Source organism: Scomber scombrus, chromosome 8, assembly GCF_963691925.1.
Source record: "Scomber scombrus chromosome 8, fScoSco1.1, whole genome shotgun sequence".
Lineage (NCBI taxonomy): Eukaryota > Metazoa > Chordata > Actinopteri > Scombriformes > Scombridae > Scomber > Scomber scombrus.
The window spans coordinates 6,737,713-6,752,000 of NC_084977.1; the positions used below are offsets into that span (position 1 = coordinate 6,737,713).

The window sequence follows — 14,288 nt, forward strand, 5'->3', positions numbered from 1 at the left end:
GGCGCTATTCACATCCATAACATTGGTGTAATTCATCCACTTTAATATTTACCTAAGGAGAGGCTGAAAGACATCATGTGCTAATATTTAGTTAGTGTGAGTTCATTTTTGTTTGGTTGGAAATCAAATTACAGTGATTGTTGCTTTTCAAACAATTTGTTTCAGTGAAATATTAGAGGTTGTAGGGGCCCATTATAAACTCAACCAGTGTGTGACAGTGTGTCAGTAACTGACCTTAAAGGCATAGTGTATCTGGGAAATAAGATCTTCTAGTGTACAGAAAAAAGAGTAAAGCTTTCTCATTGTTTGAATCAAACCAGTGAAATAACCCATAAAGCAGAGTTTGACATTTTCGGGGAAATATGCTAATTCACTTTCCTGCTGAGAGAAATATAATACCACTTTCATGTCTATACCCCAAATATCAAGATACGGCTAGCACTGGATTAGCTTAGCCTGGCCTGCAGATGAAACGGGGGCAAAGGGGAAGGAAGCTAACCTAGTTTACTGCCTACCACTCACTTATTAACATGTCGTATCTCATTTGTTTAATCCAAACATAACATGTAATCTAAAACCGAGAAGTCGTGGTATGGGGTGGGGGTTAGGTGCTATTTCCTGGCTCCCCTGTAGAGTCTTGTCATCACCTTGAGGTTGCCAAACAGCCAGCAGGGACTTTAGAATTTTTTGGCCTGGCCATGTGCTGATTCTAGCGCATAAAACCTTGTAAAACTGCAACCACTTGCACACTTCTGTTTTGTTGGGAATAAATAACGATATCATGGGGTAATTAGTGAGCTTTAATGGTACTTGCACCTGTTTTTTTAATGTTTGTATAAAGGCAGGCTAGCTGTTAATATGTATGCTAAGCTAAGCTAATTACCTGCTTTCACTCTCTACATTTAGCGTAAATATTTGAGTGGTATCAATCTTCTCATCTAACTCAGCAACAATATTTCCCCAAATGCCAAACTTAATGCCTTTAAATCACAATTAAACAGTCAATGCAGATAATAATTTACTCTGACCTTTTTTAGACGTGTTCAACACTAAATTCGTTGAGGTCCATAACATACAATGACTTACGTTCAAAATTGATCATGTTTGCATTCAAGTGCAATTTCCATTTATAGAATTTATAGAAAGATGAATCTCAGGAGAATCCTTTTTCTTCAGCACCTCCAGACAATAATCTGAAGGCTCCGCACGAACTACACGTTCGCCGAATTCATTATTTTTGTTGCTAGATATACTGTATGTCCTGTGGTGTGGTGTGTCATAGTGATTTAAATGGTAATTGGAAAAAAATCATAACCCCACTAATCATTTTTGTTTTGCTTCAGGCGGTGCATTTGTTATGGCCCTGCATTTCCTATAAGATGTCATAAATTGCTTATGGTTTTGTTAAATTTATGCTCGGTACACCAATTGTGGTTGCATAAAATGTAGAGATGGGTAATTTATTCTCTATCCAAAACATACACATTACCAAACATATTGTAACTGTTACTGTAGAGGTTCCTCCTGCTATTCACGCTGCTGAAAGTTTTGTTCCACAGTTTTTTTGCTTATGCATTAACAGTACAGTACGCTGTAACTTAAATACATACAATCATATGTCGTCTTCCTTTGTTTATTATGCTTGCTTCAAGCAACAACAAAAAAAAGTTTAAATGAATCGCTTGACGGCATTTTGTATTTGTGTGTTTCGGTCTCCAGGTCAACAGGCATATGCAGACTGTGTCAGAGGAGCTGTGTGCGTGCAGGAAGGAGCTTGAGACACAGACCACAGCCCTAAAGAGAGCTACCCATGACAGGGAGGAGCTGGCCAAGGACAAGGCTGCTCTGGATGTCAAGCTCAACTCCACTGAGCGAAAGGCCTGTGGTCTCACGCAGGAACTGGTTGCACTTAGGTCTGTGTGTGTGTATGCGTGTGTGTTTGTGTGTTCTGACCTCTTGAATGTTTGGGACTGATTTCACATTGTCCCCAATTTGTTTCCACTGCAGTTGAATTCAGCACAAACAGTCAAATGGTTTCCGACCTCACTGGTTAAGGTTAGGGTCAGGGTTGGGGTTAGGCATATATCAGTTACGGTTAGGGAAGGACTCTTGGGAATGTTAGTCGACGGCGGCGTCCTCAAAAGCATCGTAAACGACTCTATGGCTCTAACAGCGTGTGTTTGTGTAAGACCAACATCCAATGTGTATTTGGGGTTGTTTTGACTCTCGAAGCAAATTGGACTCTCTGAAGCTCGGCGAGCCTCGTGTAACAAGAGTCTTTAAGTAACATGGTTTTATTTGGAAAGTATGCTCGTGATGGATCATTGGATTTTATGACCTTCTACACCTAGTGGTTCAAAGGTCTTTTATTTTTTTCAGCGCTAAACCACTTTACTGCTATGTTCCAGAGCTGAGAAGCAGTCCCTGGATACAGCTCTGTTTGAGAGCCATGAGCTTGCCTCGTCCCTGGAGGCCGAGTGCACCCGGATTGAGGGGGAGAGGCGCAGCTTGCTCCTGGCTAACGAGGCCTTGACGCGTGAGTAGCACCCTCCCTAAGAGACCCCGCTCTCCTCCGTGCCAAGCCCCCTGGCCATGAAGCCTTTCCAACAACCCACCAGAGATCCATATTTCAGCTGTGAGCTCTGCAACAGCTGGGTTGTGGGATCACTTGAGCTGCTTTCTCAGCTGACCTGGGTCCCACCACTCCACACAAACACACATGGATCAGATAAGTGGTGTTAAGCTTAGCATGTTCCACATAAAGATACGGATGAGTATGGCCTATAAATAAAAGTCCTAAAAGAATCCCGCTGATCCTGGATCATCCTCTTTGTGTGATGAGTGTCTCTGTGTGGTAATTGTGAAATGTTGATTGGAGCGCGGGTGCTTTTGTGTGTGCAGGTGATGCTGCGAGGATGCGGGTGGATGCTGAGCGCCAGTTTACACAAGCCGCACAAGAGCAGAGAAATTTGGAAGAGAAGCTGGCTCAGGTGGAGAGGAATTCCCTGCTGACCCTAAACAACAGAGAACAAGTTCACAGAGGGCAGCTAGAGGCTGAACACAGGCAAAAAGTACAATACGTGTTACATGGATACATCTGGCTCTGACAATGTCGCATCAGATGTTGTGACTAGACTGTATATTATCTTACAAGGAATGTGTGTGTGTGTGTGTGTGTGTGTGTGTGTGTGTGTGTGTGTGTGTGTGTGTGTGTGTGTGTGTGTTTGACAGGAGCAGCAGTGTGCAGAGCTGACGGTTCAGCGGGAGCAGATTGAGGAGCAGCTGCGGAGACAGTGTGAGGAGCTGCGCGTGCACAGCCAGAAAGAGCTGCAGCAGGTGCAGGAGGAGCTGGCCAGGCTGCAGCAGGACTCCAACCAGAGCCTCCTGCAGGCCGAGAGCGAGAAGCAGCAGGTGTGTGCGTGGTGGTCTTCATGGGTTTGTTTTGGCTTTTTTTTTTTTTTTAAGATTGTTTTTGAGTCATTAAACAGATTTTTAAAAAGACAGCCAAAGGGTTAGGATCATAACTACGAAATCCCAAGTGTGTCATCACAACTGCTTCATAGTGGAAGTTTATCTAAGTATATAATCCAAATAAATTCTTTTTGCAAGCTATATTATAAATGACCTTGACCTCGCAGTGTGTTGTGATCAGGCTTTGTCCCAGAAGGAGGCAGAGAAGGCTGCCCTCGCAGAGAAGATAGCAGGCCTGCAGCAGAACTTGGCCACAGCTGGCATGGAGCTACAGCGCACCCGGAGGGAGGCGCTTAGCAAACAGGAGCAGGACAAGGTAAGGTCACATCAGCTCTGGTCACCTTTCTTGTTTTGTAGTGACTAAATTGTGTTGCCTCTGTTTTCTAGAACACGATGGCTGTCCTCCAGGCTGAGCTGCAAGACTTGCGAACTCAGTTTGAAGAGTCTTTGGACCGTCATGAGAACGCTGAGAAGAGTCTGACTGAGCAGGTCAGAGAGTTGAACCAACAGAGAGAACGTGAAGAGCAAGAGGTGAGAACTTTCCAGGGTCCTCTATATGCCTGTTCATGTGGCAGAATATATAATAAAGTTGATTTTGACTTGAAGATGTGTGGATGATGATTTGCTCAGAGAACTATAAAAAAAAACAGAATCTATAGGTTGTATGTAACCAGATAGACGGCAGAGGTGCGTTGCAGGATCATAGAAATGGATAGGAAATTTCAGGCTTGTTTGGCTTGGCATAGGATGGGAGGCCTGGGATATGCTTCCACTGGGAGGGGGGGAGTTTGTACCAATTAGTACCAATGTGAGCGAGAGCCATTTACCATAGGCCTGTGTTGACATTGGCCGACGCCATGGAGACTTTACTAGCATCGGGGTGCCATCAGGTGCGGTGTGCGCGGGGCCAAATCCTACAAGGAGAGATGGTGTCCACTTGTAGAACTCCTGCTCCAGCTCTCTCTCATTTCTGTGTCTTTTTCCTGTAAGGCCCTCTGGAGGAAAATGTAGTTCCATTGACCTTAATATAAACATAAAAGTGCAATTAGAGACCATAATTTTGGCCAAGTGACATACCTCTCCGAGCCAAATGAGAGCAGTAAATCTCATCTCCTGGGGTTGCTCGAGGTCAGGATTCCAGCCACGGGGTCGCCGGGCGTTTTAGTGAAACAACAAACTCACAGTCACCTCATTAAGATGTTACTGCAGAGTTTGTAAGGGGGGGCCTCACTGTGCCTTGATTTAAATGCCTGGTTTCCCTGGAAAAGCGGATTGTTTATCTGCGTGGGTTAGAAAGCAAAAAAAAAAAAAGGGATCATCCTGTCTTCACTCTGTCTCCTTAGTCTTGTCAAAGTATAGTGAATGAGGTTGTGTGGAGCCAGAGCAGAAGAGTTTTGCGGTTTGGACAGCCCTCCCGGCCGTATATCAAGTCATGCTTCAGCGACGCTGTCATATTTGGCCGCCACCCCTGCTCGTTTCCTTGTTTGATTATTTTCACTAATCCCATCCGAGGATTCTCATGTTGGATAGTGACAAAGCATGAGTGAGAATGTGCGACAGAGAGCTGGGGAGCATGAAAGAGGAGGGAAGAGAAGGAGAGTTAGAAGGAGGGCAGGGGGGGTGGGTGGGGTGGGGTGGGGTCAGGGGGGGGTATGGTCCCTGGTACCATAATATGAAATCAAAGTTTGAGTTAACCCCTTATGTAAATAAGCCAGTGGGGGGGAGTGTTTATTTTCTCCCTTGCAGCAGCGAGAGGCTGGCTCCGCTGGGACTCCGGGTCCCCCCCTCTCTCATCCACATAACACAACACTGCTGCCCTCATATTCTCTGCCCCCTCTCCCTGCGCCCCCCCCCCCCCCCCCCATCCTCCTCCACCCCCTCAAAAAAAAAAAGAATCAGATAAAATAAAGTATAATTGGCCAGATCAGCACCGGCTTGTTTTTTCTCACATTCGAGTTTATGAGAAAGAACCATCTTGTGTGGCCTCTGAACATACACTCCTTTACTCCTCCTCCTCCTCCTCATCCTGCTCCTCATCCTCCGCCCCCCCCCCCCTCCCCCATCACCTCCGGGGGCGGGAGGAGGAGAAGGAGGAGGAGGGGGGGATGTGTGTTTATCATGTTGCTCTCTGTGGATTCTTTACACCGCAACGTTGCTGCAAGGAGATGGGGAGAGACAGCACCTGGCTACGGGCCCATCTGGCTCTTGTCCATGCCCAGATAAGCTCTGTCCTCCCTACTTTTCTCCACTACACACAAAATGTTGCCATAAAACAGAATATAGGTCATACGGTATCTCAAAATTGTGCACACAGCACTTAAAAGAGGAGATGTTGAGGTTTCACTTTCAAACATTAAAGCTCAAATATGTTATCCTATCCCGAATAAGTCTCCTGGTTCCAGTCATCATACACATGTGTTACATCAGTTTAATTGACATTTTGATTAACTTTGAGTACATGAAAACGTTTTTCTATGCTGTTGGTGGTGGTGGGTTTATATTGAAAACAGCCAGGATTTTAAAGCAGTTTCAGGCTTAATTTTCTTTTGTAAGTCCTCGTAAACTCTTCAATAAACTATTTTTATAATCACTTGAAATTTATATCACCAAATAAATTCTGGATTGGGTGGAAAACCCACTAATCAAACCAGGAACAACATGAAGCATGCTTGTATCTGCTAACCTGCTGAATAAGTGGTTTACTTTATTAATCCATAAGATTTTCTAATTAATAAACCCTCATTTGCCTTTCACTCTCTATAATGTGGACAGTTAGAGGGCCTTCGTCGGCAGCTGCAAGAGGCAGAGGATGGACTTATTAAAGGTCGAAGGGATCTGATTGAGGCTCACAGGGAGCTCCAAGAATGTGCACAGGAGCGGGACAAGCAACGAAAAGAAGTCCTGGACCTGAGGAGGCTCTTGGGTGATGAGACCAGAGAGAAAGAGGCCATCCAAGCTTCTAACCAGGAACTAAGATCTTTCATCAAGAGAGCAGAGAGTGACAACAGCAGGTATCATGTAGATTCTCTGTAAATACAGGAGCTCTGTTCGTCTAGCAGTGATGGATGTTTTTGATGCATTCTGTTTTATTAACTTCAATCATATCTTGATTAGCTTGAGACGAGCTGTGGAGGAGAAGGAGCAGAAACTGTCCGTCTTAGAGGAATGTAGGAGCTCCACGCATCAAGAGGCAACCAGTCTGAGAAGCAGCATGAGAGAGCTGGAGAAGTCTCGCCTGCAGGCACGCAGAGAGCTGCAGGAGCTGCGCAGACAGGTGAAAGACTATTGAGGTCACTGGTTTCCGTCTGATTTATTTTAAATAGAGGATTACAGTCAAGCATTTTGTGCTCCGTTAACACGAGCAGGTAAAGGTCCTCGAAGGCGAGAACGGCCGTCAGAAACAGGAGCTGCGAGAGCTGCAGGCGCGGGTATGTCAGGAGGAACAGAAGGAGGAGGAGGCACTTCGCGAGGCTTTCGGTCTGAAGCAGAGAGTGCTGGAGTGCGAGGCTGGCAGAGAAGCAGCACTGAATGAGGTAGAAAGCCTCCGGGAATTAGTCTGTTAACAACATGCTAGAGCAAACATTCCAGCTTTGCATACATACTTGAAGAATACCTGCCATACTCATGCAGAGGCAGAGAACATGAACCATAGTACACTGTACAGTATATTGCACTGTAAGAAGGATGACTTTGAAGTCTTTTATGAATTTTAACCAAACACTTTGTTGAGGAAACTTTTACTTTTCATTTTTTAATTTCATTCGCAGACCTTGTAGAAATTAAAAAAGTATAATATGTCTTTGGATAAATGTGTAGTAAAGTGTAATGAAAAATCTAGTTCTGTTTTCTATAAGCTAGAATTTTCAACCTCTTCAGTCCCATAACCTCCTTTTTAGGGTCCAAAACTTCTCATGACCGCAACAGTCAGAGCTCTTGAGTTGTCAAGTGAATGTATGGCATGCTTTTTAAATTCTGTTTTCAAGAGCATGGAGGCAACTTAAAATGGATAACACATTATTATGATAGATGAAGCCTGGTTAATGTATCTTTGTTTTAAATGAAATCCAACAAATATCAATACACCAGTCTAACTTGTGACCTTGACCACCCAAAAAGTGTCCCAGCCCCGATGCTGAAAAGAGATAAAGAGGGGTCAAAATTCCAATGTTTATTTTTAAATTCTATATCTCAGCCATAATTCTTGTATCTTTTAACCCCTTATAATAAAGTTTAGAGAAGACTGTAGGGAACACTATCAGCTCTCTACAGAAACCATATCCCTATTGTTTACACAGTTGAGTTTCACTAGATAACACTTTAGATAATACTGTAGTTAAAACACCCTGTTGCCCATATTTCTGCTAATGTACCATCTATTAACTGATATCCAAATCACTCAATAGAGGCTCATCAACAATTAATCTAAGCAAGAATTGAATTAGTAGATTATCATGAAAATCTAGGATAGCACACTGTATCTAGTTTAACTGAATTGGGCTTTCTTAGCCTTGTAATATTTCCATTTGCACATAAAAAAACTCCAAAAATATATGTCCAAATGTAGCTGACAGAAAATTCAAGGAGCTCATAATCTTCAAATTGTAAAAGATTATTGTAAGTTATCTTGAAATTACTATGAGCACATGTGTGACCTGTGTAAATGTACAGAAAATCTACAAAATCTACAAAATATAATAAATAGACTCCTCTCTTGTGACTTTCAGGTTGCAGGTCTGCAGCGCCGTGTGCTGGAGCTGGAGACAGTGGAGCATCAGAAACAAGAGCTGCTGCTAGAAAGAGACGTTTATCAGCAGCAGAGTGACCAGAGGAACAGAGAAACCACCACCCAGCTGGAGGGAGCACTAGAGGACGCCACGCTCCAGATCAGTGAACTACACAAGCATGTTGGCCTTGCTGAGAGCAAAGCCCGGGGCCTGGAAGAGCAGCTGGGCCTGAGCGATGCCAAACACCGTGACCTGGAGCTCAAGCTGGCAGGGTTGTATTCAGCTCTGCGACGCACTGTTGGCATTAGCCGAACAAGGGTTTCACACACACCTGGTTCCCGTAGACGGTCTGCGTCTCCGTGGAGAAACCAAGTGAAAGGTAAGGTCATTCACTTTCATTACAGGATGTCATCATACCATTTTTCTGTCTGCGACATGGAGATGCATTAATGAGTGTGGTCTCTGGTTAGGGGGAGACAACGTGACAGACAAACCTGGGTTTTCCATGTCTTGTGGTGAAGATGAAGAGATGGACGTGGACTCAGTGCACACAGCCCTCCGGGATCTTCAGCAGGATCTCAGAGACACACAGAGAGACAGGGTATATTTAAATTTCATTTTAATAGGACACAAACCTCATACTCTGAGTTTTACTTTATGAGATTGCTGACCTAAAGTTGGTCTGCTTTTCCGACCACTGGATAGAAAAGCTTAACAATCTTAACTTGAGTATTTGATTAAATATTGAGTGTTTATGTTCTTTTTTTTGCACTTTTTAAACTCAGCATTTTTTCTTTAGGATGATGCCAAGGCTCAGATAGTCAGTATAAGTCAGCAGATGACAGAACTCAAAGGCAGCCAGGATGAGTCTGCCAATCAGGTGTTACAACTGCAGAAATCTTTGATGCAATCAGAGGAGGGTAAGAAAACCTTTGGATCCTATAAACATAGCGTAAATATCAGGTATTAAATCTGTTTCGATTTACAGCTCATTTAACATGTTCTTCCAGGAAATCGAAAGATGGCAGAGCGATTGCACGAGGCACACACGTCACTTTCCATGCAGGAGGAAGCAGCACGACATACAGAGCGGGAGAAGAGAAGCTTTGAGGAAGAGGTGACTCAACTCAGGATTACTCTGCAAGCTGCTGAGGCTGAGTCCAGGGCACTACAGGTGTGTAAAAGGCCAAAAAAAAAGTACTCACAGAAATGCCAAACAGCATCTTCAGTGACAGTTAATAAACTACTGTGCCAATTCTGTCACAGGACAAACTTGAGCTCTTGCAGGGTTCGGAATCTCGTTCCAACGCAGAACAACGGAAGATGAAGGAGTGTCTGGAGGCCGCCGAGAACAGAGTGAGCCGCCTGGAGCTTGCCCAGCGCACCCTTGAGGGTGAGCTGCAGCGCGCCCAGTTCAGGGCGGCAGAGCTGGACACAGAGGCTGGGGCGCTGCACGAGAGACTGACAGAGCTGAGGAGGAAGCTGGGCGAGAGCGAAGATCGGGGCGCAGCTCTGAGGGTCAGCGAGGAGAGGCTTTCCACGTCGCTGGCTCGAGCCGAGCAGCAAGAGAGCCAGCTGAGGGAGAAGAACCACAAACTGTCAAACACCCTCAGCGACAACAGGACCAGCATGGGAACACTGCAGGAACAGATAACACAGCTGCAGAGGGCTTTGACTGCAAGTGAGCAGGACCGAAGGCTGCTGCAGGTACCGTCAATCATTTATAATTTATACTCTACCACAAGATATAGCAACAGGATGAACAGTGTAGGTGGAAGGTAAAGGAACAAACTGCAGGCAGAAATGTGTGTGTATTTGTGTTGGGTAAAATAAGTCATGCACACTGTGTATTTTTAATTTGTAAGACTTTCTCCTCTCTCAAAGGAAGGTTGCTGAATCGAAAATTCAAAATAAGATGAATAGCCGTGCCTCCATTACTGTGCTTTGATTTACAGCACGGCTATGCAACCTTCTCAGCTCCAGACTGAGCAATTTTTATTTACATTTGCTGCTGTGGTTTTCCTGAAGGGCCTCAAAGACTGAGCAATAAAATGCTCAGGCAAGCTCATTAATTCTCTGAGAGCTTCTCAGGAGAGCTTTCTGTTCTTAGTTTGTGACTGCACTTTAAAGATACTGAGCAAACACAAACATAACATTCTTGGTATAAATCTCCTATTTTGCTCAATAGCTGTCAGCTCATTGCAGTAAAAAAAAAAAAAAGCAAGAAAAAGCTCCCAACTCTTGCCTGCGCCTTTATACTATATGTCACCATGCCTGTGCCTATAGGAACGTCTGGATAAAATGCGAGATAGCCTTTCAGAGAGCAAGAGGCTGAACCACACACTAGCAGAGCGCACCCAGAACCTTCAAAGAGCCCAAGAGGACTCCGAGCTTAAATATTCTGACCTGGACAAACACAACAAAACACTGAAAGAGGTGAGTCACGCCGAGGTGAAGCTATACATAAAGGCGTTGAAGCTGAGGCTCCATTTTGATGTACTGTACTGCACTGTGTCCCAGAGTCTGAAGCAACAACATGAGGCTGAGCTGCAGGCCCAGGGGAGCTCCCAGCAGCTGCAGAGAGAGAGAGACGAAGTCCAACGCAAGGTTGCAGATCTCCAAGGTTCTTTGCAAAAGCTACAGAGTGAGAGAGCAGAGCTGGAGAGGGTGCTGGCGCGCCTCAGTAAAGACAAGTCTGCACTCAGAAAGACACTGGAGAAGGTGGGCTGCTGCAATATATTCTGACCCTGTTTGTTAGGATTAGGTCAAAATCCTCTCTTTGCATCCTGTATTTCCTCTTTAAAGTCAAAAGTGTTTCTGATGAAGACATTTACTGGGAAATTAACAGCCTCAAGTACTATTGCTGATATCCAAGTAATTAAGCAAAGCTTGTTCAAACAGAACTTTTCTATATCACATGAATTCCGATTAAATATAATAAATACTACAAAAACATGTCAAAGACAGATTGATGCAGCAATTAAGTTTGGCATTCCCATAAAATTTAGCGATGTAGCAGAGGCAGAGATCACCTGACTCATCCCTTTTATGGGTCACGTTCCAAAAACACTGAATCCTACACTTCCCATAATTCAACACAGTAGTATCTTTCATTTGAAACTCCCTACCCGGTGCACACAAAATATTTTGAATTCTCAAGTAATATCACAGGCTGACTAGTATAACAAATTACTAGTAAATTGGTGGGATGCCCCTTTAAAGAAAATGTAAAAACTATATATGACAGAGTGAGAAGTTATAAAAAATATAACTACTGAGGCTGATACTTTATAGCTGAAACAGCATAGGTATAATTCCTTTTGTTCTGAAGCTAGACCACAACATTAAACAGCTTTTGGTCAGTGGACCTAAAAAGTCTTGGAACTGAATATGAGGTAAAAGATCGAAATATATAAAGGAGCCAAACCACAAACTTTAAATGTAATTAAAATCATCTTAAAGTTGATTCTACAACTGCTGGAAGCCCCTGTTCTTAAAGAGGCCAGGACTGAAGTAATATGCTTTTAGTGGTCAGAAGCCTCGCTGCCATATTCTGAAACAACTGAGGACATACAGTTGCCGAAACATTAAGACACATAAATGCTACATTAATCCACACGGGAGGAGGATAATGAGTGGATAATTTGCTGTTTTATGATGCTGCAGTTTGTCATTTGCGCCAATAGTATTTGTTCTGCACATTCATCTTTGTCACACGCTGCATGAAGTAATCCAGAGAGTGATGGAAACATGTAGGTGGGAGAACTGTGAGAACCGAAAGCCTCTGCGCTTGGCTTCTGCTACACGCATTACAGGAAGGCACATGAGTGCAGAACAATCATGGTAAAGTCGTTCACATTATGTCACCCTCGTGCTGTTGTCAGGTGGAGATGGAGAGGCTGAGGAGGGAGGAGGAGGCGGCGGTGGCGGCGGCCAGAGGAAAGGAGCAGTTGGGGCAGACAGTCCGCAGCCTGGAACAGGAGCTGGCTGGAAAACAGGAGGAGGTGCAGATTCTGCAGGTGAGAGAAGCGGGGAACACACAGTGGGGGTAAGGATTTGGAATAGTGATAGAGGCAAAAGATTTACTCTCACTGCTGCAATAAATTATTTTTTATGAGAAGAAATGTGCCAAATATTGCAGATTAACAAATAGCATTCGAAAACAGCCTATCAGATATAAAGACATTTGGCAGCGACAGACAGGAAACTTGTAGTTACTTCACAATCACAGCAGAGAGCCAATGAATCATGGGACAAATCCAAAATCTCCTGAAAAGTCAGTTTTTATTTAGTCTAAATGGGAAAAGTTTCTCAAATAAATAAAGCAAGTAATAAAATATTTTCTCAAAATATTGAGGCTTTTACATTGAATAAATTGGATTTCTCAAATGAATAAGGCTTCTCTATCTTTGCTGAACATACTTTCAGCATCAGTGAGTGCACTTGTACTTTATTAGCAGTACATAAACTTTTAGTGATTATTAATGTTAATGTATTGTCAACAACTACAACTCCTCCTGTGGGCTCATGAGTGGAAATAGTGAATGACAGGACAGCAAAACAGTTATAATAATATAAGGTATGTCTTTATAGGAGAAGCTACACAGTAATTGCTGATAAATACTACACATTAATAAACACTTAATATGACCTTATAGCTATCCTTATGTACGTATAGTTGGGTTAAGGTAAAGGGTAAAGGGAAATGTGTTTTCTAGTTGGCCAGCAAGCCTAGGTGAGAACCTATGTGAGACATGACCTCAGTAACCCCAAAGTCAGAGAACCTCCATGCCTGCCCTCTGCTCTAGTTCTGACTATATCAACAAGAGGAAACTCTTTTATAACCTATTTTCACTAATACATAAACTTATGTGAACTGGATTTAGGCCCAAATCTCCCAGTTGGAGCATTCTCATGCACAGCGCCTCCTGGAGGTGACAGCCCGCCATCACCAGGAGCTGGATTTGGAGACGGATCGTCTGAGAGACAGTCAGCTCCAAGCAGAGCTGGCCTTGGAGACCAGAGAGAAGGCTCATCGCCAGAGGGTAAAATGCCTGGAGGAACAGGTATGTTAATTCTAGCTCCGTATAATTTGTTGTAATTTAAGTTGTTATGTCTATGTGTCTGTTTGTCTACCTGTCTTCTCATTTTTTCTCTTTCTTTGCTTCTCATAGTTGCTGACTCTCAAAGAGCAGCTTGATCAGGAGACCAGAAGACGACAGGCTTATTTCAATCAGATGCTACAACCTGGTGTGTAGGCAGAGTCCCTGCAGTGAAGTATGTAGCACCTCCGGCTTCCACATTCACCGCTCCTCTGGCTACCTCCCAAAAACACTATGTTACGAGCTACATCCACATTTGGACGCGCACACACACACACATATACAAACACACTCCCGAGGCGTTTGCTCCCACCCATGCACATGTGCACACCGGATTACATTAATCTTCAGGAAAACTCAACAACAACAAACAATGAGTGTTTTGTTTATAAGTGGACTGGATGTGCCAAATTGTTTTAAGGATTTCCTCTGGCGCGCTGCGTTTGGCGTTTCTAAGTCTGTTTATGCTGTGTCATTTTTTTCAAGGAAACAATGTGATGAAAGGTTTCCTCAGTTGGTGCTTTATTCCTCTCTCATTATTGTTCGTATGCTCATTTTTCATCATGATCAATCACCTATTTGATATGTCATAATCACTGTTTGTGTATCCTAATGAGAATATTCAGAGCAGATTGAGCAGATTTCAAAGTGATTTCTCATTGTTTCAGGCTGTGATAAAGAATCTATAGTGTAACTGTTTCATTATGTATTGTAATTCACTCAATCAATATTGGTGTTGGCAAGTCGTGATCATTTTGAATAAAACTGGGTGTATCAGAGAACGGTTATGTGATAATCAATAATGTTTATTCTGCCGGGCTGCGCGACTTTGTTGTGGAAAAAACAAGAAGAAAAAAAAAAGGTTTTCTGTGAACTTTGTGAAGGACAGCGCTGCCCTTTCATGGCATGTGAGTTCTAGCATTTGGTTCGCACCATTAAAAGCCTTTGTGGATTTAGTGTTGTGGGTGAGAGAATGACCTTCGCTCTCTGT

The 14,288-nt window shown here is 43.6% G+C and overlaps 1 protein-coding gene across 1 annotated transcript in view; it reads left to right on the top strand.

The window, feature by feature from the left end:
• Positions 1-13,819, top strand: part of crocc2 (ciliary rootlet coiled-coil, rootletin family member 2) — a 33,511-nt gene extending 19,692 nt beyond the window's left edge. Inside the window, exons 19-37 of the mRNA XM_062424371.1 lie at positions 1,720-1,913; positions 2,409-2,536; positions 2,902-3,071; positions 3,232-3,411; positions 3,653-3,787; positions 3,859-4,002; positions 6,244-6,482; positions 6,586-6,745; positions 6,837-7,004; positions 8,196-8,574; positions 8,717-8,796; positions 8,995-9,115; positions 9,206-9,369; positions 9,462-9,902; positions 10,482-10,631; positions 10,716-10,916; positions 12,080-12,214; positions 13,082-13,261; positions 13,370-13,819. Of these exons, the coding sequence (XP_062280355.1) occupies positions 1,720-1,913; positions 2,409-2,536; positions 2,902-3,071; positions 3,232-3,411; positions 3,653-3,787; positions 3,859-4,002; positions 6,244-6,482; positions 6,586-6,745; positions 6,837-7,004; positions 8,196-8,574; positions 8,717-8,796; positions 8,995-9,115; positions 9,206-9,369; positions 9,462-9,902; positions 10,482-10,631; positions 10,716-10,916; positions 12,080-12,214; positions 13,082-13,261; positions 13,370-13,453 (3,453 nt within the window). The 3' untranslated portion in view covers positions 13,454-13,819. The remainder of the gene's footprint in view (positions 1-1,719; positions 1,914-2,408; positions 2,537-2,901; positions 3,072-3,231; positions 3,412-3,652; positions 3,788-3,858; positions 4,003-6,243; positions 6,483-6,585; positions 6,746-6,836; positions 7,005-8,195; positions 8,575-8,716; positions 8,797-8,994; positions 9,116-9,205; positions 9,370-9,461; positions 9,903-10,481; positions 10,632-10,715; positions 10,917-12,079; positions 12,215-13,081; positions 13,262-13,369) is intronic.
• The last annotated feature ends 469 nt before the right edge of the window (positions 13,820-14,288 follow it).